Source organism: Pinus tabuliformis, chromosome X (assembly GCF_031772625.1).
Source record: "Pinus tabuliformis cultivar Carrire ecotype Pingquan chromosome X, CPIR1, whole genome shotgun sequence".
NCBI lineage: Eukaryota > Viridiplantae > Streptophyta > Pinopsida > Pinales > Pinaceae > Pinus > Pinus tabuliformis.
Genome location: NC_142308.1, coordinates 1,416,242,311 through 1,416,270,221, shown reverse-complemented (window position 1 = coordinate 1,416,270,221; position 27,911 = coordinate 1,416,242,311). Strand labels below are relative to the sequence as shown.

The following is a 27,911-nucleotide window of genomic DNA, read 5'->3' as shown; positions in this document are numbered from 1 at the left end:
CTACTAACTTTATTATGTAAATCCGTTCTGCTTCGACATCCGCTTGCCTGATACTCTGATCTCATATAACCCAATCCGCAATAGAAGAGCGGGCCAAGGTGCCTTCTTCTTCTGGTGTAGTCTAACTGTCAATCCTGCTGAGATGTGATACAATACTTCCTGCATGACGAGTATGTCCAAGGCGTACTTCGGTAGAACATGCAGAGGCTTCTCCGCGCTAAAAAATTAGATGAAGCTGCCGGACGGTGAGGCATACCAATCAGGAATGTCTATTAGTGCCTCCATTGCTTCCTTCAACATGCAGGGTGGATCCTTTTCGAATATCATCTTCTAAATTGGGGTGAAAAAATGAGCGGAAAACCATGTGATTACTCCTCTGAAGAAACATTTGGACAACCACTTGAAATATGTGTTCACAACAGTCTCCGCTAGTGACCATGCCCACACCAAGCCCAGGAACTCCTGTTGGGCATAGATTGCATCTAAGTTGTAGGTGGACATGTAAATCTCTGCATGCATACCTCCGGGTGACTGTCAAGCCTTTGTTACTTTTTCCTTCAGCTGATGAGCCAACATGTCAGACCAATTACATGGTTTTCCTTCTCTGGCCAATTGGTCTAGCGCAATCACCCAACTCTATGGGAAGGTTTATGTGCTTTCTTGGCCATACAGTCGACATGAAAATATGACCAAGTATTGATACGCCTTTCGTAGTATCTTCATCTTGTGGATCTGGTTGGGTGTCAACCTGAATCGAGCCAACTCTTTTACCTAGTTCTTCATAATGTCTCTCGAGTTAGCATTGTTGTTGAGTAAGATGAAGGGAGTCTTCATGATAGTCACGGGCTCTGACATCTGATACATCTCATCATAATCTCGTGCCCAAAAGGTTGCAAGCTTCATTCCATTGACACTAATCAAGGTAATCGTCTCGGTATCAGTTTGAGAGATGATCCAGTGTATCATGTCCGAGCATGGGAATGCGAGATATCTGCATGCAATCCAATACAAGTAGGACTTGTGAATGTTCACATACACCTGAAGATCTTCGAGGTCTTCCTCAAAAGTGCCTGCAAATGCTTCATTGACCTCTTGCCACTTCAGTTTGATGTCCTTGTCTAGAAACAATTTGGTATCTTCATAGATCGGTAGACTAGAGGACACTCGCTCAACTGCTGCTCCAACTACATTTTCGTCAGTGTCCTATGATCCTGCTCTCTTGGAGGCCATTGATCCTGTACTGCTAAGAGGTGGATGAACACTTGAAAGATCTGGAGACAAAGCAACATGCATGGAAATAAATATGTCAGCAAAAACCAAAGAAAATTCGGGGAATGACTTAACACAAATTCTGGGAGGCTGGGTGACAGGCTGCCAGAACTGCGCAAAATGCAGTCTGAGTTGTCTGGGAGGTAAGACTAGCTGCTAGATTTGCGCAATGCGCAATCCAGGCTGACTGTTAACTGTTGGGATTGCGCAATGCGCAATTCTAACTAGCAATGATTGCAGGCTTGGGGACTACATTGTGCAATTGTCTGGGCCAGCAGTCATTCTCCCTCTGAAATGTGAAAAATAGTACTAGAGGATAGTGCTTGGGTAGAAATGTGCATTTCTAGAGAGGAAGACAGAGCCTTCCTTCTCCAGATTGCGCAATGTTGTCTGGGGAGGCAGAGTCCAAGCCAAGGCTGCCCAAACCCGCCGATGGGCAATTGAACGCAAATCTAAAAGTGAATGCATGGTGACACTAAGTGAAATCAGAAGTGATTGACAATGCATGCAAACATGAACGAAAGATTCAGTAAACAAATCAACATGCATGTGGGTGAAGCGAGTCACCGAATTGACGACCCTTCATGCAAAACAGTTTCATGCATGCGATAGCAGTGAGATAGTAATGAAAACTGAAACGGTGCTAGTACAAGCTATTATTCATGTAAACGACAGCAAGCATTCAAATAAATCAAGCGAACAACACTCACACAAGTGAAAACACAAAAAGCGACAGAAATGTTGAAAAAGACAAGTTGAGGCCACTTACCTATGAATAGCTGATTCGGATGTGTCGAAGAGTCTTGGATGTGTTGTGGGATGTTAGAGATCTAAGATCAATGTAAAAGAATGAGCTCTGATGTGTCGAATAAATAATTTTTGAACTCATGACGCGCATGCCACAAATCTAGGAAAAAGCAACACTTGGAGGAAAGTTTCTAAAACAACTTTGCATGTAACCTCCAGCTGCTAAAAATAGCTCCCTGAATCATGGGATTCCTTTTTCATGTTGCCTTTTTCTATTCCGGGAAAAAGGTAAGCCATGCATGAAAGTCAAGTTTCCTTGGTCCGAGGTGGAATTGGTCAACCCAACTGCTCATGCATGAAGCTTCTCAACTACTAGAAGGAAATGCACATTTCTGGCTGGGAGCTGGGTTGGTTGCCCAACAGATTTGCACAATTTCTGGGTAGAGCAGCTGACTGTTGCCTATATTTGTGCAAATTCTGGGTTGAGCAGCCCTACTAGGGAAAATTGCATAATTTTCACTATGAGGGTTAACTGGCAGAATTACGCAATTTCTGCCGGGAAGGTTGGTTGCCCTCCAGAATTGCGCAATTTCTGGAGGGAAGGCTGGTTGCCCTCCAGAATTGCACAATTTCTCGGGGGATCTACTCAGCCTGCAGTTGGACCAAGTCTGGATGAACATCCTTTGAGGGGAATGCATCAAGTTGTGATCGACATGCTTCCTTTGTTCAGGAAAAACACTGAAGCTTATGTACTTGACGAAGCAAGACAAGGTGTTGTAAAAGGTTGGTAGGGAGGCTCCAAAACAAAGCAAGGAAAAAATCTGGAGGGTGGTTGTATCCGCTACAACAGACCTAATAGAGGATAATGCAGCAAATGACATGAGGGAACAATGGTTCATAGCGATTCTCGGATAAGTATAAGACCCCTACACTTAATTATGTTGTTTACACTTATAGGTTACATGTTGACGATATGTTTGATGAAATGCCTGTCATGGCTAGTAGGGGTCTGGTTATGGTATTGTTCAGTTTATTGTTTTTTATCATTGATTCCCTCTATTTTTACTGATTCTAAGCTATCACTCCATTATGGGCAGTGGCTTGGGCTCTGGGCCTGATAAAGTGGCTTAAATTATGAGGTCACTGGCACATAACTAGAAATTTTGATCCTTGGTCACTGGCAGACAAGCTTGTGAGAGAGGCTTTAGATTGTTGGTCACTCCCTTGCCCATAGCATGAGAGTGAATATGGCCTAAGAGATCCAAAACACCATTGGGACCCAGGGATAGGTTGTCTAAGTGGCTAACTTGTCTCCTGAGTGTTCTGTTGATGATTGTTGAATGATTGTGTGTGATGTTCCATCGATTCCACTTCCTTAAGGTCACATAGGAGTTCGAATATGATCATAGTAGCCTCTCATCTCATGTTTACCCCAGTTGGCATTGGTTACTTGAGTAGATGTGGGAGGAGGGTGTTACATATGAAAACATTGTGTTTGTTTTGGTATTCTTTTCATGACTCATTAAACACATGAAAATCTTGAGCTTCTTTTGCTACCATATTTTCATTCTCATAAAACGTATATGAAAACAGTGAGTTCTTTCTGTCTATTCCTTCTTGTTAGTTAAATTAAAAGTCGACGAATGATCTCTTGTCTATTCTCAAGTTCGATAATCCACGAGAAGGTCATAAGTGTAAATTTATCTCTTTTTTAGCCTCAGTATAAACTTCATGAAAAAGGAACCTATTGAGCTTACTTTGTCTTCTCTTTCGTGCTAATTAAACTATGAAGGGGATACACTATACAAAAAGGGGGGAGGGGAATCTTTATCACTATCGTGTCTTTATCTTGGCAGTTGTATGTCACCCTTGAACATGGAACTTGTTCAAGTCATACTCTTATAGTTGGTTTTTTCCGTATTTTTGAACCAAACAATGTAAACTTTGAACAGGAACTGATACGATTACCCATTTCGTTGAGGTAGCAAAAAATTCAACCGATTTCGAAAAGTGGTGATGCAGAATACACTTTTTTTTTCGGAGCATATTTTTGACATTTTAAATTTTCTTATGTATCAAATATAAATATTTGTTTTTAAATGTTAGTGATTTTCATGCTAATTTTGAAACATGTTGATGCATCATCAACCTTTTTTTTAGAGGACTTATTTTTGACACTTTAAATTTCTAATGTATTAAGTGTGGATATTTTTTTTAAATGTTACATTTTTTGACACTTTAAAATTTTTGATGTCTAATTTTTTTTGAAATCATGATTACTTAACAAATTTTCTAGTTGTCTTATTTCTCTTTTTTTAAATGTTGATTACTTAAAAAAACAAATTATCTTGTAAACCATAAAAAATTGAAAAAAATAATTAAAAATGCTATAAAAATAATTAAATAAAAATAGAAAATTTTTAAAAATCATTAACAAAAAAACTAAAAAAAAAAAAAAAAAAACTACTAAAATTAGATTAAAAACATTTAAAAAAAACTAAAAAAAAATACTCAAATTTAAAAAACAAAACAAAAAAACCATATATATATATATATATTCACGCTTTAAAAACAAAAACAAAAAAAATTATGCCCCTACAAGTTGTCGGGTAGCCGAAGTTATATATATCAAATTTTAATGGTTTTTTTTTCCTTCCATTTGAGTATTTTTTTTAGGGTTTTTCAAAATGTTTTTAATCTAATAGTTTTTAACAAAATTGGCGTTTTTTTGTTAATTTTCTAGTTTATTTTTTTAGATCTATCTTTTTATTTTTTTGTTAATGGTTTTTTAATTTCTTGTATTTTATCGAGATAATTCTTTTTGTTTACATTTTTTATGTTTTTTTGAAAATATGTTTTTCTTATTATTTATTTCTTTTACTTTTTAAAATCTTATCTTTTATAGGTTAATTTTGTATTTCTTTTTAACATTTTTATGATTGATTTTTTTTTTCTTTTAATTTTATTTATTTATTTTATTTTATTTTATTTTTATGTTTGATTTTTTTGTTGTCTTTTTTATATATTTGATTTTTTTTTTTTTTTATTTTTATTTTATGTTTTGTTTTTAATATATATTTTTATTTACGTTTTGTTATTTTTTTTAACTTTGTTTTTTGTTTTTTTTTTCATTGTTTTAATTTTTTTTTTTTTTTAATTTTATATTTTCATTATTCTTTTGAAATTTTAATGTTTTTCGGAGTCGTGATAAATTCTTTTATTCCATTATTTCAAAATGTTGAAAAAAAAACAGACCTTATTTCATCAACACATGTTGAAAATTTACCCTAGAAAAAAAAAGTGTTATTCCAGCATCAACATTTTTCATTTTAAGGGTGTTTTTTGCACAATTTTTGCACAAAAAATTGGTTTTCACTGCCATTTTTAAAACATGTTGAAAATTTACCCTAGAAAAAAAATGTTATTCCAGCATCAACACTTTTCATTTTTAGCACTGTTTTTCATGTTTTTTGGGGGATTTTTGGCTATAGTTCGCATTCTGAATTTATAGTTCTCGTTTCAAAGTTTGCATTGTTACCACACCTTTAGCTTGAGTCGAGTCATTCTGTTACATGAGTCAGTGTCTCACCTGATTGGTTACCCTTCCAATTCACGGGCTTTGGTGATGCCTTCTGTGTCACCATCATGTATATCAATATTCTTCATTCCCTTCTGCCAAGTTCACTATTGTGTCATGCCATTATATGTTCAAAGGAACTCTCAATCAAGAGTCAGCCATCTACCTATATCATTGTTCCTTTTGTGTTAGTCATCCCTGGGTCAATTGTACATCACTTCTTCATTTTCTATCATCAGAGACCTTATCTTGGTGTCAGTTTCGTTTTGATGATGGGGGATACATTAAGGCCCTCCTTTGACAGATCTCTTACCATTGAATTCAACACCTTATCTAGGATGTAGATCTAGAAACAATCTACTACCTTGGAACTTGTAGTCATCAGTGGTAGGTTTCCTTGAGGTTTGGATTGGGTTTTATTCATTGGCCCATGCTGACCGATTTTGTGGAGTGCTTAACTTAAGCTCATTCATTTGCACTCTTTCGACTATACTAAGTACCTTGGGAACCATTTTCATTATCAGTGGTCACCCTCGTGTCTATTAATGGGATACATCAATGCCTGTTAATTACATGGTCTCCATGCATACTCGATATCATCTCCTTCATTTGCATGTAGTAGAGGTGTACAATCGAGATGTGAGGTTGAAGACCTTGGGGAATTGAGGCCACTTCACTCACGATCATTTCCTGCCCCAAGCTATGATTGGAGAATATTTTATTTACTTTTAGGGCCATCATTGGGGTCACTCACAACAATGTACAACCCTACTGATAACTATTGTGGTAGAGATCTACATTATAACATGACTTGTCCTTGATGACATCAGTCCACAATATGTTGTGTGGGCATCTATGCTCTATTCTCTCAGTACAGAGTATGGGTATGCCTACCTTGGTTCTTTATGTATTTGAGTCTACTTTGAGTTTCTACAGGTATCTTGTCCACACTCTCTCCCTGCCTCTCCCACTGGTCTACTTTTTGTAATGTATTTTGGCCATAAAATTCTCTTTTGACCTCATACATCAGGAGGCATCTGTCATAGCTAAAAAACCCACCCCCCTAGGGTCAAGAAGAAACCCACATCCTTTTCCAAGCAAGAGGATCAAACCATGACAGATTGAAACGTAAAAAAAATAGTGTTTTGAGGGATCAATGCTCCTTCTCAATTGTAGGGACCAAACTAGAGGGCCTAGCAATGCTCCCTCCTAGTATTCTAGACCAAAATAGACCACCATCAACTCCCTCTCTAAACTAGAGCTCTGAAAAAGTGTGGGAATTCGACTGGATAAGCATGAATTTGGTCCAAATTGACAACTTTGATTACAATAATAATTGTTGATTAAAATGAAGATTGATTTGGTCTAGTTTAATCACATATTGATACGGTGAAGAAGGTTTCTAGGTGTAATGTAGGTCAATCATGATGGAAATATATATAAATAAATCTCCTCACTATTCACAAGGAGAAGAAAGGAATTTATGTCAAAATTCTATCAGTATCGCAACCATGATAAACTTGTGCAGTGAGCATAGAAGCTAGGGATAAGATCAAGGATAGAGGCTTGGAGGACTCACTGATGTATGCCAATTCTATTCAAAGACAATAGTAACAAAGATTTTACCCATTCATCTCTTTTGTTTCTTTGATTATGTTACATGATTGATGTATTATGTCACACTAATACTTTTTTGTAGGAAGATTGTGTTGGTTTATTTCTCTGTGTGTAGGTGATCTAAGGTGATCCAAGAGAAAATATTTTAGGAGGACATCTTCCTAAATATGGCATCATCAAATAGAGTCAGGGAGCCAGCGTTAACGATATGTCTACTACCTCCTTACAAATCTGAATGTGCTTGGGATTGTCTACTTGATTTGTCTCACTTCATTCACACACAAACACACACCTTCTGGGCAAGGCTTGCTAGGAATTAAGTAACCTACTATTGTAGGTGAAATTCTCTCTTAAACACCCAACCTTCTAATTTCTTAGGTAATTAACTAACTAAGCTTGTTTAATAAGAACAATAAGTAAGAACTTTTCTAGTACTAACTAAAAATAACCATAGGAAACACATAAGAAAAATACATACCATGATAAGTAGGACAATGAATAGTAATAAATGATTTCATCTCCTCGAAATTTATGTTATAATTTTCTTATTTGATTGCCAAATTATTTTTGTGAGTCATATTTATGTCTCAAAACCCTCCCATACCATCAACACATGCATCTAATATAACCATGTCAAGTTTCATTGCATACAAGCACAAACTAAATGAATTTCAATTTTGGTCCCATTCACAACCCCCTCTAAAAGGGTTCAATTAATGAAAGAATAATTTCCACTGTAATAACCTCGAGTTATATTTCCATGTAAAAAGGCAAAAAATCAACCAAGGTCATGGGAAACATATTCCAAGCTAAATGGAGGGGAAAACCTCACATTGGGGGTCACTGGTTGTTAATTAATGGCTATGGAAATTGGCATTGGAATTGACAAAGGTAAAAGGCAATAAATGGAAATTTACTATAAGAAATAAAGGAAAAGAGGAGAAAAGGAAGATGAAGGGACATGAATGTGCATGTAAGGAAAATTAAAGAGAAAATAAAGGAAAATGAAGCAAAAAGGAAAAGGAAAGGAAGAGACACGAGACATCACTGATAAAAAGGCACTTGAGAAATAGTTCATAGCCTTTTTCAGTTCTAGATTTGATCACTTTCAGGAATAGAGCTCTATGAGAAGAGAGAGGAAGCACTTGGGAAAGCAAGCAAGTAAAGGAAAGAAAGAAGCATAAAGAAAAGGTTGGAAAATCAACTACAACAAGAGGGCATTGCAGGTAACATGTTGCATGTGTGATTTCATTGTTGAGATTTGGATGCATGGTACATGCATTTGGTTATTTGGTTGCTTTGCTATCATTGGCATGGGATTTTCCTAGATTCACAATGGTTTTCAGCCTTGCCTCACTATTTCTTGGATAGCCATGGTGTTGTGGGTGACTTGTTTTGGTTTAATATTTGGATGACCGATAGACTTTGGAACATGGTGATGTGGTCTCTGGAAAATTCCCAAGGGTCAAGGGTGGAGATGGGCTTTCTATTGGGACTCGTGACGGAAGGATGGAGATAGGAAAACTCCTTTGGATGTGGTGAAGAAAGGTGGAGGCATCTAGGCTTGTTTGGTGTTAGTGATTTCTGGACCGGTTTAGGTGAAATCCCTATGGTTGAGGGTCGAGGTGGTTTTGCCTCTAGAAGCCTTGGTTGGTTCTATTTTGATTTATCCGATGAGATCCCACATTCATGCTTGGAATATGGCATGAGGGTGATTGGTTGAAAGAGAGATTTGGTCTAGTCCAATATGTGGTCGGGTGGTACGTGGAAGTAGCTAACTTGGTTGGCATTTTCATATGTTAATATGAGTTATTTCCTTATTGTGATCAATGATAACATGTATTGGTTATTGTGTTGATTTTATGACCAATTTTCCATGGATTCATTCTGGTTATATGCTAGTTATAGGACTGGTTAAATGATGTGCTCTGGTTATAGACCATATGTATGATTTGATAAGTTATTGAATGGTTATGTGAATGCATGGAATAACTAGTGTTGTTGCAACTAGTTTGAGAGGGCATTAAGCCTTATTGATGATTCCTCGATGAAGTTAAGGAGACTTGAAAAGATATGCATTCATGACCTTTAGATTATCATGTTTACCATATGTTTGACAAAAAATTTATCAAATGTTTGGCTTGTTTGTGCAAGATCTAGCCTTGGCATTCATCATATTAACTTGTCATAACCTTAGACTTGATTCAGGAAAGTTTTGGGTTGTTTTGGGCAGTGGCCTGTAGGATATCCCTAAAGATGTGGCACTAATTTTGCGGCCACATGCATGGAAATGGGGAATTTCAGTTGCAACTACACAGAGGGAGGCATGTGCGTGCGACTAGAGCCTTCTAGCCACACTCATAGTGACTTATGCATGAAACTGTGTTGTGAGCTCAGTTAAAAGGAAGTTCCAGCTCAGGGTTTGAGCATTGGGGGTTATGGTTTGACACCTAGGTAACATGATGTCCCTGAGACGTTTCCATAACTTTCCAGTTAGTAGACCCCACTTCTATAACTAGAACTTGTAAGTTGGGTCACATCATAGTAACTCTCAGCTCATGTTTACTTAGAGAGCTTGTAAAAGTGATTAAATGTGGGATGGGGTGGTTACATCCACTAACTGGGAAATTCTAAGTGAATTGAACATTTACCTTACACCAAGAGCATTGAGAGAATTCAACCTGTGACCTCTCATTACCAAATTAAGGTGCTTTAATGATGGTTACTTGACCAATTGAGATAACCCTCAGAGCTAAATACATACCATGATAAAGACACTAAAAAATAATAATTAATTTCATCTCCTTGATATTTATGTTATAATTTTGTCATTTGATTGTTGAATTCTTTGTGTGATTCATATTTTAGTCTTAAAACCCTCCCATACCATAAAATTATGCACCTACTATAACCATGTCATATTTTAGTGCATACAATCACAAACTGAAGAAAAGAAGAAAAAGAAAAAATCAACGTTGGCCCATTCACAACCCCCTCTGAAAGGGGTCAATTAATGAAAGCATAATTTCCAATGATTGGTAAATGTTAAGTTAATTGAAAATTTACCTAACCCTGAGAGTGTGGAGAGAATTGAACCCGTGACCTATAAATAGAAAATTAAGGTGCTTTAACGATGGGTACTTGACCAATTGAGTTAAACCTCGAGGGTAAATACATACCGTGATAAGGACACTAAAAAATAAAACATAATTTCATCTCCTTGACATTTATGTTATAATTTTATCATTTGATTGTCGAATTATTCACGTGAGTCATATCTGAGTCTTGAAACCCTCCCATACCATCAACGCATGCATCTACTATAACCATGTCAAATTTTAGTGCATACAAGCACAAACTAAAAAAATGTTTCCTTCACCATTATGTCATATCATTATTTTTCCTTCATCATTATGTCATATTCTTTCTTAATTTCACTTGGAGACCACAAGTTTGGTGTGGATGGAAACTTTCCCTGACCCAACTAATTGGAGACCATGGTTTAATTTATAAGGGGTTTAGAGTTGATGGATTAGGGTTTAACACATTAGGGGTACTTAGGAGATGGTAGTCTAGATGGAGTAATCGGCTTAGGTGAGAGTGAGAAACAAAAAAAAAATCAATGATGAAGCTTGTGTAATTTATCAAGATGTCTATGGAATATGTTGAATTTTTTTAGGAAAAATGTTACTTTCCATTACATGTAGAAAGAGAGACACTTTGTGAGATATATAGTCAAAACCCAAAAAAATAACTATTTTTATTTCTCCTTCATCATTATGCCATATTATTCCTAGATTTCACTTGGTGACCACGTGGGCTTTTAATTCGATGAAAAATTTCCCTCTAATCCCTAGTCGTTAACCCACTTATAATTTCTAAAACATTAACCAACCCTAACCATTTAATTCGGCCTAACCCCAAACCCCTTAGACCCTCCCTAATCCTTAACACCTTAAACCCATTCCCCCTAATTAATCCCTTAAAACCCTAACCCCTAAGCCCTTAACCGTTAACACCTAAACCATTCAACCCTAAACCCTTAACCAATAACCCCTTACCCCATAAGCCCCTAAACTATTAACCCCTTACCTGTTTCCTAACACCTTAATCCCTGAACCTAAACCCCTAACCCCTAACCCCTACTCCCTAAAACCCCATTAACCTCTAAATCCCCTAGGTCCTAAACCCCATAAACCTAACTTAAACCCTAACCTATTAACCCATAACCCCTTAATCTATTAACCACTAACCCTAACTTATAATTTGAAGTTGAATTTTTTATAATTTGAATATTTTAAGATTTTTAAAGATGCAATTTTATGATACATTTAGGAATTTTTGTTGTTGTTGATATTGTTTCAAATTTAATATCTATTAATACAAACTTATAAATTCTAATTATACAAATTACTTTAAAACCATTAAATTACATAAACACACATATGGAAAAAATGATAAAAAATATACACATATATACAAACTTTGAAAAAGAAGATAATAAACAATATTTTATTATTTTTTATTAAAAACAATATTTTATTATTATTTAAGAAAATGTGTACTATAGCATAACTTTTATTAAATAAATTTATTAAATTTTAAAAGTTATAAATTTTAATTTTACATATCTACTTAAAAATATTTAAAGCATATATACATATATGTATACATGGGATTATTGGTTAAGGGTTTAGGGGTTTTATGGCTTAATTAGGAGGAACAAAGTTAAGGTGTTAAGGATATATATATATATATATATATATATATATATAGGATTATTGGTTAAGGGTTTAGGGGCTAGGGCTTAAGGTTTAGGGGTTTTAGGGCTTAATTAGGAGGAACAAGGTTAAGGTGTTGAGGATTAGGGGGATAGGGTCTAAGGGGTTAGGATTAAAGGGTTAGGGGTTAATGGTGTAGAGGTTACCTAGACATGGGTTAAGGAGCAAAAGGAGATGATGTGGCAGTTGATGTTGCACCACATTGAAAAGATGGTATGGAACTTGGAAATCTAGAAATCAAAAGTTTTGTGAAAATGAGCTTTTTGGTTTTTTCCAAATATGCATGAATCTAGATGAATCTAAGATTTTTTAAAACTTGGATATCCATATGAGTAGAAGTTTGACCGCATTGACTGATCACAACATGGACAATGGAGGATGGTAATGTTGAAGTGGAGGCTAGGTGGTAAATGATGTGGAAGAGGATGTGGATAACAAATGTTCTGAAAGGTGGAAATTTGAAAATTTTACTTTTTGTTAAAAGGGACATTGTTTTTCCTAAATATGGATATCTAGAGGATTAACTATATTGACTAAGTGCTAGGTTGGATGTGAATATATTTAGACATTTTGACTATTTCTGTGGATCCATATAAGTGAGAAGTACAAAATGCTAAAGATCTACAAAATATTATAATAGGTATTTATAGAAAATCTTGGATCTAGATTGGATCAATATATTATTTTTCATCCATATTGATGCTTTTAGAGAGGAAAAAGTGGAGGAATAAACTCACATGACCATTTTTACTAGCAGGTCCAAATTTGGAAAATTGGGGTTTGAAACCTTCTTAAAGTAGTTTGAAACATAAAATGACATTTTTAGAGGGTAAAAATTTGTTGCTTAAGTGCGCACCTTCAACACAATTATATACATATACCTTTCCGATGGCTCAAGAATCACTTTATTCAAAGTCTATATGCAAAAGCTACGCCACTCAAAAGTTGTCCTTCCTGGTTTGACCACCATTATTCTAGATGATGCCACGTTAGCCCCTTTTATTCATGGAAAAGAGGCTAGAGACACGATCATGGTGAAGAATACTCTAGAAAAGTTAATATTGTAACTCTAGTTAAGAGTTTAAAGAGGCAAACTTAACCATTAGTAGGCTATCGAGCCGTGTTATAATTGGGCCACTTAGAGGAAAAGGGGTTCCATTCTATTTAAGTACATTTTGTTCCATAGATGATTATAGTAGCCGAGAGTAGATAGGGAGAGAGCAAACAAAGAGGGTTTGTGCACTGTAGTAGCCCATGAGCCACATGTCTCACTTCTTTATACTTGTATCCTTTTTCCATTCAAAGAAAGAGAGTAGAGTAGCCTTACCTTCCAGCTAGGATTTCTCCTAAAAGAGTTTCCCGAGTTATATCTTGTGTCAATTGTGGTTTTTAAGTTTTATTTCGATGTTCTTTGTTTTCTACATATTTTATCTATTGTATGCATAAACATAATATAATATAGCAATTAACAAGTCCAAAAATCTAAGGAGAAATTAACCCTCATAGTGTAGATTTCATATTTTAAGTATAATTTCATGATATATGTTGTGACAAATTGTCGAGTGGAATATCACAACAGTTTATGGATCAAGATGTGAGTAGGCTAACAATGCAGGTAGAGGACATGGCCATGTATGATGGTGATATGTGGGTAGGGACTGCCACATGTCAACCATGTGTTTTCCATGTGTCATTGGTACCACATTAACGTGAGTAGGCTAACAATGCAGGTAGAGGACATGGCCATGTATGATGGTGATATGTGGGTAGGGACTACCACATGTCAACCATGTGTTTTCCATGTGTCATTGGTACCACATTAATGTGGTGCCAGGAAGAGAAAATTTTATAATGGTCATAACATTAGATCTAAACTCAAATTTGGATGAAATTTATGCCGTTGGAAAGCTCTTGATGAACTAAAGATGAGGGTGATCTCATAAACCATAAATCCATTCAACTTTGGATCTATCATGCACCAAGAGGGATCAAATACATTTAGGTGTAAACTTTGTTTCAAGTGTGAAATATTATTTATTAAGTATTAATTTATTATAATTAATAAATTAAATTATTTATAATAATTTCTTATAATATTATTAAATTAATATTTATATTGATTAAATATAATAATTAATTATTATAAATTAACCAATATTTAATAATAATTATTTTTATTAATTAATGTTATTAATAATTGTTACTTAATTATTATTATTATTATTAAGAACATTAATGATTATTTAACATTAATTATTTTAAATTATAATGATAATGTTATTTAATCAATAATAATATGATTGAGTTTAAGATCCATAATAACTTTGGATATTAAATACCAATGAAAGATAAAAATAAAAATAATCTTGTTTCTAAAGAGTTAAAATTATGTAAATTTCAAATGGTTAATTATGTAAAATAAATGATTAAAAATTAAATAATGACTTCTTTTTTTCATAATTGAAAGTCACTAAATCTTTTTTCAAATGGTTTTCTTGTCAAGTGGGTGTAGTTCACGTGATTGGGAGGAGTTCTTATCCTCCCCACCCAGGTTCCAATTCCACTAAGATTGACATGTTCACTCCTCGGAGTAATTTCTACATGAAAGATAACTGGCCCACCTAGACATGGGTAGGTTTTCCATGGATGTAACTAGTATTAGGTTTTCCATGGATGTAACTAGTATTGATCTATGGTATAGTGAAAAACAAAACAAAAAAAAGGTTTTCTTATTAACTATTTTTTATTTTTACTTTTAATTTTAAAAAGGCACCTATCAACTCTGAATTGAGCATGAACAAAATCACACATGGCCTTCATAAGGTAGTTGGCTATTTTTTAGACATTTTCTGAAGAAAAAAAATATTAGCCGATTTGGTGAAAATTTTGCCCATTTTTTACATATGTATGATTAAATGGATAATATTTGCCAATAAATTACCAATTTTAATAGTAAATTACATGTTGCCCATTTTTTACATATGTATGATTAAATGGATAATATTTGCTAATAAATTACCAATTTTAACAGTAAATTACATGTTTTTTATGAAATATTCGCCTACATTCTATATGTATGACTTTTCAAACTAAAATAGTCACTTATAACACTATACATAGGCAAATATATGCATCCTTAAAAGAATCCCTAATACTAGGTTGTAGAGTGTGCCTCTTAGCACATAGAGTTTTAAGGTGGTTAGATGAAGTGAAATTTTACTAACCCCTCCTCCATAAAGTAACCTTGTGGGTTGAGTCTATACACTCCATACCCTTAGGGGACTAGGTGGGTTATAGGGCAAATGGTGGTTATCCATCAGTGGAAGGTTGGTGCTCATTATATCTTTCCTTTGAAGCTATCATAACTTATTGGCTCTAAATGTGTATATCCTAGTTGGCATGTTAGAAATTATCTGGAAAAAATGTTTTTACTTATGGCAAGAAGAAATGTAAAAGATAGAATAAATTTGGTAATATGGAAAGAATAACTAAGCCAAAGGAAACATGTGAAGGTTTTGTAGAAAATATGTTGGTAGGTTAACCCAATAATGTAATATAAATCAAAGTAGAATAGTATAACCTATTTCTACTATCAATTTGCGGAAGCTTAAAGATCAATCTGAACAATATAACCAAAAGAAGAAGAATCAATGGCACAATACACATGAAAATACTTTGGGGAAAGCCTCAGCTAAAAAACCCACACTATTGTATTATCATACAGGTGGAAATACATAGGAATTATACAAAGCCTTAGCTCTCCCAACGATCCAGTTCTTAGTACAATCCTCATAGATGCTCACAGGCAATCTTGGCTTCTCTTCAGCCTTCCTCTCTGCCCTCCAAGCTCCTATTTCCTTGCGTTGTTCCTTGTGGATGATTATCCTATTACTAAGTGGATGATCAAGCCTTCAAAAGTGCCAATCCTCAAGGATTATTCCTTGACTGCATGCATGAGTTTTCTTTATAAGAAAACACATGCAATTGATAGTACACTATCCTTGACATTAATCTTAACTGGGTCTTTCTCAGAATAGACATGTATGAGTTTCTAATGAGGGAATCTTCAGTTAACTGGAGTAGCACTAGTTGAGTGCATGCATGCATGTTAACTCTCTATTAGTTCCTTAATTAGTTTGGAACTAATTTAACTGGACTTAACTCAGTAAACTGAGTTAACTAATTACAACTCAAATATAACTCAATCTTATCTCCTTAATTTAAGGGATAACTCTTGCATGACTTCAGAAAGACTTCTAACTTGAATTTCTCCAACTAATTAATTTAGAAATAAATTAATTAATTATTTCCAAGTAGCTGTTAAGACTAAATTCGATTTTAATTGACAATTTAATTCAAGGACAAATTAAATTGGAATATTCTTGTTGCCATATTTCAACAGGTTTCTTAGGAGTAATGGCCTTTAGCACAATGTTATCGTACAAAAGCACATGGATCTGTTATCCTTTGAAGATTGGATAAGGGTTCCACTTAAAACATTTGCAATTGTGTTTATAATATGGATAGTGTTGGTAAAAAAAATTGTATATCTTGCAAAGTTGGAAGTGACAAATAGGTAAGACGACACTTAATCCATTGATGGGATTTGTTGGGAAGTGTCATCTCTTAATTAGATTCAAAATTTTGGGTATTATTAAACTAACTGATGCAACAAATCTTATGACTAAAAATTTGTGGTGTCAAGGATAGAAGAAAGTATAGGTTCTAAGATTGGAATACCTATTTTGAATAAGTTTTGGATGGATGCACTAAAAGGTTTTCCTAAGTCATATTTTGCTTAAATATAAATAAGTTTCTCTAGTATGGCCCAAAATCCTATTTAATGGTAAGTTTGCTACAAAATTAGGATATAAGGTCATAATCGAGCAAATAAGTGAGGAAGAAATGTTTTGGTGGAATATAATTTGGAAGTTAAGGCACCAATGAAGTCCAAAAATTTTAATTTGCTTGTCACTAGCACAAAAAAACTTTGACTTGGGATGTTTTGAATGAATGAGGAAAAAATTTTGACTTGGGATGTTTTGAATGAATGAGGAAAGTAAGGGCTATATTGTAAGCTCTCAAACAATATGAAGGCATTCTCTTAACAATATCTCCAACTATCGAGTTAGTCATGAATACAAGATTTTTGAAAGTAAGGATCTCCCTCTTATTTAAGTGCAACACTAAATGAAGACTTTATTTTGAAGGAATTAAAATTATAGGTTCCAAAGTTGAAGAGACTAAGAAGATAAGAGTATGGAAGGTAGCAAGTTCTAGCTATGATTTTTTTTTGTGTATTAAAGTAGTTATAGTTTATGTGAAGTTGGAGGGGTGATCTTGCTAATAATTAATTAAATTGACGAGAGAAGAAAATATTAAAAACAATTATACACATAACAACAATACACAATTTACCCTAGAAAATCCCAAATGGGAAAAAACCATCCAACAATAGATCTATTATTTTATGGTTTAAAAGCAACCAATATCCTTGGCTTAAATGTAGCCAAGCATGCTAAACATCCTCCAAGTGAGCTTTTACTCAACTCTAGCACATTATAATGAAGAATCCTCAATCCCTTTAAAATATTTTAACCACATGTAATACCATAGGCTTAATACCACGGACCACCTATATTATGTACACAATACTACCATTGTTCAAATCTAACAAATATATCTTACATATCCATATAATTTTTCTTTCTAAATAAAACTAAAAAAACACAAATAACATTTTAAAATAAAAACACATTAACAAATCTTTATATATGTTGTTGGATATACTTGTCTTTCACTTTGCTATATGATGTAAACAAATAATTTGAAGTTAGATGAGGAATGGGCTCAAAGCTCAATATTTTACATGTAACAACACTATATACATGTACTTTTTAGTTTAGTTAATAGTTTGGTTACTGAGTTTCTCATGATATAAACATTATAAATCTCAATGCACTTTATAAATGTAATCTTTTTATATCCTAACAAATGGTAGACTCATTTCTAAAGTTAAAAATTAATCATATAAAATATATTATATAGAATTAATTATTATTATTATTATTATTATTTATTATTATTAAATTAAATTAAATAATTTTTAAGAGTAATATGAGGGGATGGGTGCTTTATGACATTTAGAAAATTTAAGTTGTAGAGTATTTACATTGGGTAGGATGTAGGATGTATAGTAAACAATTAAAGTGAAATTTATATTTTCCACTAAAGAATTTAGTAGGTCTAAAAAAAATAGGTCTCTTCTCTCATTATTTTGGGAGATTCTTTTTTTATTCAGCTTTTGGTGAATGCTTCTCTAATAAAGAAGGAACATTAGAATTTGTATGAAAAGAATTTTTATTGGATAACATGTGATCTCAATAGAGATGTGAAGTTTTGTGCTAATGAAGGGTGTAAATTAAGATTGAGAGATTTTAAAATTAGTGGTCCAATTATTCTGAAAAGAATTTTTATTGGATAACATGTGATCTCAATAGAGATGTGAAGTTTTGTGCTAATGAAGGGTGTAAATTAAGATTGGGAGATTTTAAAATCAGTGGTCCAATCAGACTCTTCTATTCCTTAGAGCTAAATGGATTGACCTTACAAAATTATGAAAATTATAATAGTATGAAATGTAAAATTTATTTTTTGGTGGGTTAATTTTGTAAGGTATATAACTACAAAACCCTTTCTCTAATCTAAAGTCTTTATAGAGCTAAATAGATTGACCTTACAAAATTATGAAAATTATAATAGTATGAAATGTAAATTTTATTTTTTGGTGGGTTAATTTTATAAGGTATATAACTACAAAACCCTTTCTCTAATCTAAAGTCTTTATAGAAAAAATGTAATTTTGTTAGATAAGAAAGCTCACTATTTTTTTTGAAAATATAACCATATACTACCTAATGTATTCGTTGTGATCTAGGTAAAGACTAGCATACAAATACAAAATTTTCATTTCTATTTAAAAATAATTTTTATTATAATTTTTTTAAATTATAATATTTTAAAACCCTCCCTCCAGATTCTTCATTTTTGTTTAAAAATAATTTTTTATTATAATTTAAAAAAAAAATATTTTATAATTTTAATATTTTAAACATCTCCCTCCAATAACAGATTAGATTTTTAGCAGAAAAATATGTAAAATAAAAAAGGAATTATCCATTTTTCAAACTTAATTTTAAGTTAAAATGAATTCTACACTTTCCGATAATCATGACATTCATAGAATTACCACAATTGCCACAGCATAGCAGGGCAGTAGGTACTACCAAGCAGAAGAGTATAACAAAATACAAAAAAATGTATGGACTGACCCAGTACTGTCAAGTAATTTTCAATCAAAACAGACCAATCTGATGTTTGTACCGTACCCAATACCTTTTCAGTTTGGGAACTGTGAATCAATAAAATAGTAAAAAGAAAAACCAGCAAGAAGATCAAGCAGACAGCTAAAATTTCAATCTAATTGGTGTTCCCTATGTATAAATTTTTGGAGTATATATTTAAGAATAGAGATTTTTTGTTATTTAAAATTTGTTTTTATTATATATATATATATATATATATATATGAGTTTAGTAATTTATTGAATTCTGAAAATTTCAAAATTCAACTTTATAATTCTAACAAATTTCAAAAAAAATACATAACTTATAATAAAAAGCACTGCAATCTAATATGGCAATTAACATAAATAATATGAAAGTTCTTTGTTGACAAGAAGCATTGCAACAATCACAGCAGAACAGGAACGGAAGAGCATCTTACTGACTCCAAGGAGAAGGAAAGGCCACTATCATAACCACTGCTTTGATACCTGTGCTTTCCAGACCCCCTCCTGCTGTCCTTCCTTGGCTTTACTTTTTCTCCACATATCATATCGTTTATACGAATTTGCAGAGGTCTGAATTTGCAAATTCAAACGGTTTGAATTTGCAGACATTTGAACATTGAATGGTATTGTCACCTCCAGTAGGATTGTTTATTTCTGTAAAGTGCTGGAAATCCAGTATCGTAACAGGGTTTGCGAGAAGATTTTTAAGGAGAATTTGGAATGGCCAGGGAGTGCGTGACTTGCGGGCTATTTCTCAGACGGGTTTCTACTTTGCTTCTTGTTTATATATCTCTTGGCTTGACTGCATCTGCGTCTGCCTCTGCTCTCGTAAGACTCTTTGCAGGTAACCCAAAACTTCACTTTTTGCATTGTATTATTATATCTCAGAATCTTCGCTCAAAACTGTTCGTCATGCAGTGCATAGTCTATTCAGTTCATGGTTATTGTGTAGGAAAGATACATGTTTGTTGGTGGCAGATATTTTTTTTTAGTTTTTTTCTTCCAAATCAAATTGTAAGGCTATTTAGTTTATTATTGGACAGAAAATTTACTTGCCCACAACAAAATGCCATCATCAAAAAATTTCAAAATTCTTAAAAAGATCTCCTTAAACTAAATATTCACTGTAAACTTTATTAAACTCAATATGTTTGAGATTTTACTAGTTAATGGGTGTCCAGTATGTGAAAAATTAACTGGATAAATAAATTATTTTTTAATAATTTAAAATATTTTTTCTTTTATTAAAATATATAAATCTATGCTGTAAAGTTGTTGAGTCTAGTTTATAATATCAGAGTAATTCATTACTAAATTGATTTTAATTTATTTTTTTTCAAAGTTATAATAAATTTGTTTATGGGTTTGGATAAACCGTGATCAAATGCGTTGTTAAGATATTCTGATGTGAAGTCACCAGTTCACATCATGATGATATATTAGATATGATGAAGATGGATGAAAATATAATCATGCTTAACTTCAAAAAAAAAAAGAGTAATAATAAATCTATACATATTTGTATTGTAGAAGATTGAATTTATTTTAATACAATTAAAATAATTTATCATTTTTCTAATTCATATTAATGAAAACTGTTATTTAAATATATATTGTGTAAATAAATAATAAAAACTATTATTTAAATATCTATCCTTAAATATTTATATACAAAATAATAAATAGTAAATAATAAACATAAAGATAAAATAATATATATTCAAATTAAAAACTCTTCTCTTTTTTTAAAGTTAAAATAAATTACAATATGAAGAAACTGCAAGTTTTTAAATTAAAATGGAATTATAATATGAAGAAACTGTAAGTTTCTAAATTGAAATAGATTACACTCTAAATTTCTAAATTAGAGTGAGTAATAATATTGTAAATTTTAATAATTTATATGAATTTAAAATTTCATTTTCCTTCTTTAAAAAGTGAAATAAATTTATTGTATTTTTTAATATAATTATAATTTTTTCTTTTACTCTTTAAAATATATATATATATATTTCTTATTAATTTTATAATACTTATTTTTTAATATAATAATATTTATTTAATTTTATATTTTATTAGATCATTTTTATCTAGAAATTTAATATATTTAATTTCAATAAAATTAATTCTCAACAATCAAATGCTCACAATAATTACAATTATTTAATTTATATTTAAATAAATTTTTATATTAATTATAAATTCAATTAATTCTCCCATTGAATGTCCAAAATCTGAAAATCTGTAATAGTAAGATCAAGAAGTTACTTAGGAAATGTGAATTTCTCCAGTTGAATAATAAACAGTCAATTCAATAAATAATTGAATGTTTAAAATTGTAATGGTAAGGTCAATAAGTTACGGGTGAAAGGAGTTATGGGAATTTTTAGGGTATGAATAATAAACAATCAACTTCAATCTGAGTAATATGAGACGATAAATTCTATTAATTTAAAAAAAAAAATAAGTGAAAATAAAGTAATTTTTTTAATAATAATGAGTATATTTTATTACGCACAATTTGTATTTTGATAAAAATAATTGTTACTATTTTATCTGATATAACCAATATTTCGTAAATACCACAAAAACCAATATATCTCTAGAAATTCATACTAGTTAGAACAGAAATCATAAACCATACCAATTTAACTAAATTCTTTTGACAAAACACTTTTTTTTAACCCTAACAACAATCCAATATTTTGGTGGTTCAATGCCTGAGAGGTGTTATAGTGTAAGCTGTCTATGGATAATAAATAGTGAATTAAAAAACAGATAATAAACAGTATGATAGGATAATTTCTGCGAGTTTAATTCTGTAAAACGTCCAGCTTCTTTTGATACAGTTACAACTATTCATCACTTTGCTACTTCTATCATTCTATCCCTCTGCGAGGTGTTATGTGGGTTTCTCTATCCGAATAAACAGTGAATAACCAACATGAACAATAAGATTCAATAACTTCTACTAGTTTAAACTTTAAAATTCTGCTCTCCAGTTGAATCTATGCTGTAAAGCACTTAGTTTATTAAGACACAGGCAGTGCAGTACTACAACACAGCAACTAGATGTGAAGAACTATGTTTTAACGTTATTTTACCAAAGTATTTTAGATACAACATTTCTAGTTCTGTTGTTTGTCAGATTGTTATTGTTGTGGGGGGCTTCAGCTATATTTTCATCATTTGGAATACTCAACATAACTAATCCATTAGATGTTATTTTTTTGGTTGGTTAATTGTGGGATGCTGCAGGAGCAGAATATAATGTGGGAATTTTGAACATAGATCAGTGGCCTCCAGGTCAGTTAGAGGAAGCTCAACAAAGTCGGTCTCACGATAGCAGCCATGCAACTCTGAGATCAAGTAAGCTGAAATTCTAAGGCCTACGGTTCTTACCAGATAACCTGATAATTTGTATTCATTAATAATGAACCAGTATTCAAGTATTTTTATGTTACATTCATTGCTTCCAAAACTGGGAAATTTTAGGAGTTAAGTTTAAATTTAAAGAATTAGAATTTTTTTTATAGTTAATTAAAAAAATATTTATTTAGTTAAAAATTTATCTTTTTTTATTTATGATGGAACAGCAAATTACATGTTTTTATTTAATATTAATCCACATTCGATATATATATGATTTTTAAACCAAAACAATATAATATTATATATCAACATAAATTCTAAAATAATATAATTATTATGATTGTTACAGGCAGCCAAGGCATTCAAAATTTACCTGCTCGGAGGATTATGAGTAAGTTGAGGAGGTTTAGATTTTTTTTTTCCGTTTACTCAATTTATCTTCCTTTACTCAGATATTATTTTTTTTTTTTTACTGAAACGAGTATTTTTATTTATAGAAATGGATGAGCGAAGCCAAATCAAGCATTACAATTCACTGTTTCAAACAATACAATTCTCTGCAAACCTCCTTGGATTTTAATTATCATGTTTATACAACCTTTTAGCTAATTCTACCATATATCTATTTTCCCATATATTTGTATGGTATTTGAAAAGGAGAGGATGTTCTTTTTTAAGATGGTTTTAAATTGAGTTTGAATGACCATTTTAATTTTAAGTTGATTGTAGATTTTTAAATATTCTAAAAATGGAATAGATTAAACCAAATCAATTATTTATATGGGGAATATTTTAGAATTTTAATAGGCATGAAAGAAATCAATTAAACATATTTGGGAATATTTTAGAATTTTGATAAGTATGCAAGAAATCAACTATTTTAAAAATTTGACAAAAATTTCATCATGACGATGAATCTCAGTTGAAGGTTCGAAATCTAGATCTAAAACAAATAACATGAATAAGATTAATCTGGAAAATTTATCACAGCCATCTAAAAATCCCAGGAATCTAAAGTCTGAAATCAATTGTTAAACTTTACTCATGTCAATTAATATTGCCATAGTTTATCTGCTATATATTTTGGATGATTTTCCTGTTTTTTCAGATTTACTTTGCTTAGAATTTTATAGATATTTGCTGGAACACAAGTTTAAATTGTTCTTTACGATCTGAGTGTTAAAAATCCCAGGAATCTAAAGTCTGAAATCAATTGTTAAACTTTACTCATGTCAATTAATATTGCCATAGTTTATCTGCTATATATTTTGGATGATTTTCCTGTTTTTTCAGATTTACTTTGCTTAGAATTTTATAGATATTTGCTGGAACACAAGTTTAAATTGTTCTTTACGATCTGAGTGTTAAAATTTTTTATAATGCTGGATTTATATATACAATTAAAAATCGATTTTAAACCAACCACTCTATTAATATTTTCATATTACTTCACTCATTTCCATCGATTTTTTGAAATTTTCTGAAATCTACTGTTGAAATAGAATAAACACGAAAAATAATTTGAAGAAATTAATATGAAAGCAAATTTTAACGTACAGTCCTATTCATCTAAATAGATTAAAATATTAACTTATAAATTTTTATAGTGTGATGCTTTGTGATGTCTCCACCCATAGCTGTAGCCAAACAAATCCAATTGGCATGTCAATGCTTCCATGTAATTTGCTTTAGACATTATTCGGTTCGAAAAAGAAATATGGAATTCATGGTATGAAATTCCTTCTAACGAAGCAGAGCCTTTAAAGGTGTGCAAGCTCATAAAAACAAAAACGAATATGGTACAAGCATGCGCCCTGTAAAGTAGGCTCTGTGCGCCGCTAGAGAAAGATATAAATCACTGTAGTGCCGCACGAAACGAGAAACGATGTACTACAACAAACGAGAAACAATGTACGTTGAAAATGTGATTCAGACACCAGGTTTTTGGGATGACCATAGGCTGCTGCCTAATTGGTTAATTGGTATTTGTTTTTAATATATAAATAAATTTAGTAGTGGAAAAACCATATAATACTCCATAGAAATTTAGACATCAAAAAACCCTAAAACATTTTAATGAAAATTTATGCATTAAAAAATTTTAAAACACTCATGTGAAAGTTTACATATGAAAAAACAACAGAAAAACCCTAAAACATTTTAATGAAAATTTATACATTAAAAAATTTTAAAACACTCATGTGAAAGTTTACATATGAAAAACAACAAAACACACTGGTAAAATTTTATATAGAAAATAACCCTAAAACACTTAAATGAGAGTTTAAGTATTAAAAAAACCCAAAAAACCTAAAACACTAAGATGAGAGTTTCCATATAAAAAAACCCAAAAAAACTTAGAGCACTCAAATGGAAGTTGACCTATTAAAAAATCTCATATTAAAAAAAATCCCAAAAACTTTAAAGTACTCAAATGGGAGTTCAAATGTGAAAAAACCCTAAAGCACTTAGATGAAAGTTTATATATGAAAGAACCCTAAAGCATTGAGAATTGAGATGGGAGTTAGATGAAAGTTTATATATGAAAAAACCCTAAAGCATTGAGATGGGAGTTAGACTGATCAAAAAAATCCATTTAAAAAAAAAAATTCCAAAAACCCTAAAACACTTAGATAAAAGTTCACATAGGAAAAAAAAACATAAAACATCTCAATAAAAATTTACACCTTCATATAATTTACATTAAACTTGTAATTCCAATTCATTTTACCAAATTTTAAACAAACTAAAAAAACTTTAAAAATTAAAACAATTACACTAATACTCTCATTGGCATCATGATATTGCAAGATTTTACACATTCCTATGGTTCATATATCAAATTTGTGATTCCAACTCATTTTATCAAATTTAAAAAAAAAAAACAAAAAAACAAAATCCAAACTCCAAAAATTAAAATAATTACACTAATACTCTCACTTGCATCATGATATTGTATATTGTTTAGGGTTCCACCATCTCAAAAGTTTTGTGGCGTAGAACCCATTTGAAAGAGTTTTCAGCGGCTTCAAACCTACAACGCAGAAGGGAGTTTTGTTTTATTTTGTTTTATTTATTCAATAGCGTTACTCCCAACAAAACATTGTAGAGTCTATAATTTTCTCGATGTATCCAAAAAATTGTTGATGATGTTCAGAATCCTTATAATTCGATGAGATCACCTGTTGATATTTGCAGGTATGTGTACATACAGAGACATAAGCATTTCCCAAAGCCGAGACATCACCTCCGGGATACCTCAATTCGTGGTCCAAATAGTAATATCATGCATGATACAGCCTGGTTGCAGTCCATCAGAAATTCATGTTTACTGTGGCTCATTCGCTTCTGCTCAAGTGGTCAATCCCAACCTGTTCAAGCGCGTTGCAGACAATGATTGCCTCGTTAATGGTGGCAGGCCAATCCACGCAGGCCAGATAATACGTTTTACTTATCAGAATTCCTACATGTACCCCATCAGATTCAAATCTGCCAAATTCTGTTAGGAGTTGAGGAAAGTTAAAACAAAAACGATGTGAATTAAACGCAGTGATGATTTCTTCTCTTTTGTGAAATGTTGTGCAGATGATATAGCCCAGTGTGTATGATCCTGTTTGAACCAGACAGAATTAATTAAATCTTAAATTTAAAGATGTAATAATATTAATAACATTAATGATAATAGTTTCAATAAATAGTTTAGTTTGTTGAATTCTTGTTCTTAAGTATTTTGTCAATTAGATCAAATCTATTACATTTATATATTAAATCAAAAACTTTAAATAAATATATAAATCAAAAACTCATTATAATGAATATATAAATCAAAAATACATTAGAATGAATACCATTTTTTTTTGGGTATGAATAGCATAGTTGTTATACCATTTGTTATTTTATTTATATAGATAGACCTGTTATATTGGAATAAATTTTTTATAATTTCAATATAATTATTGATAATTAATAAGTAAATGGTATAAATTTCACTTTATAAAATATTTAATAATTTTACTAGTAATAGTTACCAACATTAAAATTTATTTTAAAGATAGTTATGCTATTTTTGTTTTTCAATTTATATATATATATATATATATATATATATATATATTATTAAATAAGCTTTTTCCTTTAGCATATTGTAGTATTAATAAACCATGGTATTGTAAAAAAATTATTTATAACTTAAAAATGAACCTCCATGATTAAGAAATTTTTAGTATAATAATAAAATAATTTAAAATAAAAATATAATTTAGATATTTTTTATGATTTTTTTAAATCTTGGTAATGTGAAATGCATCATTGAAGTTTATCATATATTGTTGTCTATGGGCCTTTATCAGTCATTTAATTTATATGGTTGCTCTAGTCATAAATAATATAGATCAGGGTTAGTGTTTTAGTTTATGCCATTTACAATTAATCAATCAATCAAATATTATTAATAATTATGTAGATAGGTATGTTTATCTTGCAAAGAAAGTGTGAGATTTTAGAGGTTTTTTAAACTATTATGTAAATAAATTTCATTTTTAATTAAGGGTTATGCTTAAATTTGTTAAATTGCATTTTATAAATATAGATTTGTGAATATTTAGCCATGTAGTGAAACCCCAAGTACTCCATCTGTTATTTGTGATCTCAGGCTTGGGCTTGTGAATAAAACTATCAATCCTTGAATGCTTCAAATCACCATCCAAGTCCCCATAATTTTCTATTTTGGGGTAAAAACAACACCAATGACATTGATTTTGGCCAAAGCTTTCATAGATTACAAGCACTGCCAATCCACCATATTGATTAAAAGAAGGCGGCATCCTTGAATGCTTCAAATCACCAACCAAGTCCCCATAATTTTCCATTTTGGGGTAAAAACAACACCAATGACATTGATTTTGGCCAAAGATTTCATAGATTACAGGCACTTCCAATCCACCATATTGATTAAAAGAAGGTGACATAAAAGCGACATTACTCCATGATTAATTTACAAGAATGAAATATTTCCTTACACTCTAGCTGAAGAGAATTAGGTTGCTATTAGGATTGAAGAAGGCATTTTCGGTATTCAAAAAGATGTCATTGTTGGTTCCTTCGCCACAATCCAGTGTTAAAACAAGAGGAATGGGAATGGAAATAGAGGAGTTGGAACTGGAGTAGAGTGACGCTCTTGGAGTAGAGTGACGCTCTT

General features: G+C 31.6%; 1 protein-coding gene across 1 annotated transcript; it reads left to right on the top strand.

The window, feature by feature from the left end:
- Nucleotides 1–19,831: 19,831 nt before the first annotated feature.
- Nucleotides 19,832–26,238, top strand: LOC149145343 (uncharacterized). The gene is made up of 4 exons (XM_089450208.1): nucleotides 19,832–20,186; nucleotides 22,601–22,711; nucleotides 23,064–23,105; nucleotides 25,913–26,238. Exons 1-4 carry the CDS (start codon nucleotides 20,063–20,065, stop codon nucleotides 26,218–26,220), a joined length of 585 nt encoding a protein of 194 aa, XP_089306334.1. The 5' UTR covers nucleotides 19,832–20,062; the 3' UTR covers nucleotides 26,221–26,238.
- The last annotated feature ends 1,673 nt before the right edge of the window (nucleotides 26,239–27,911 follow it).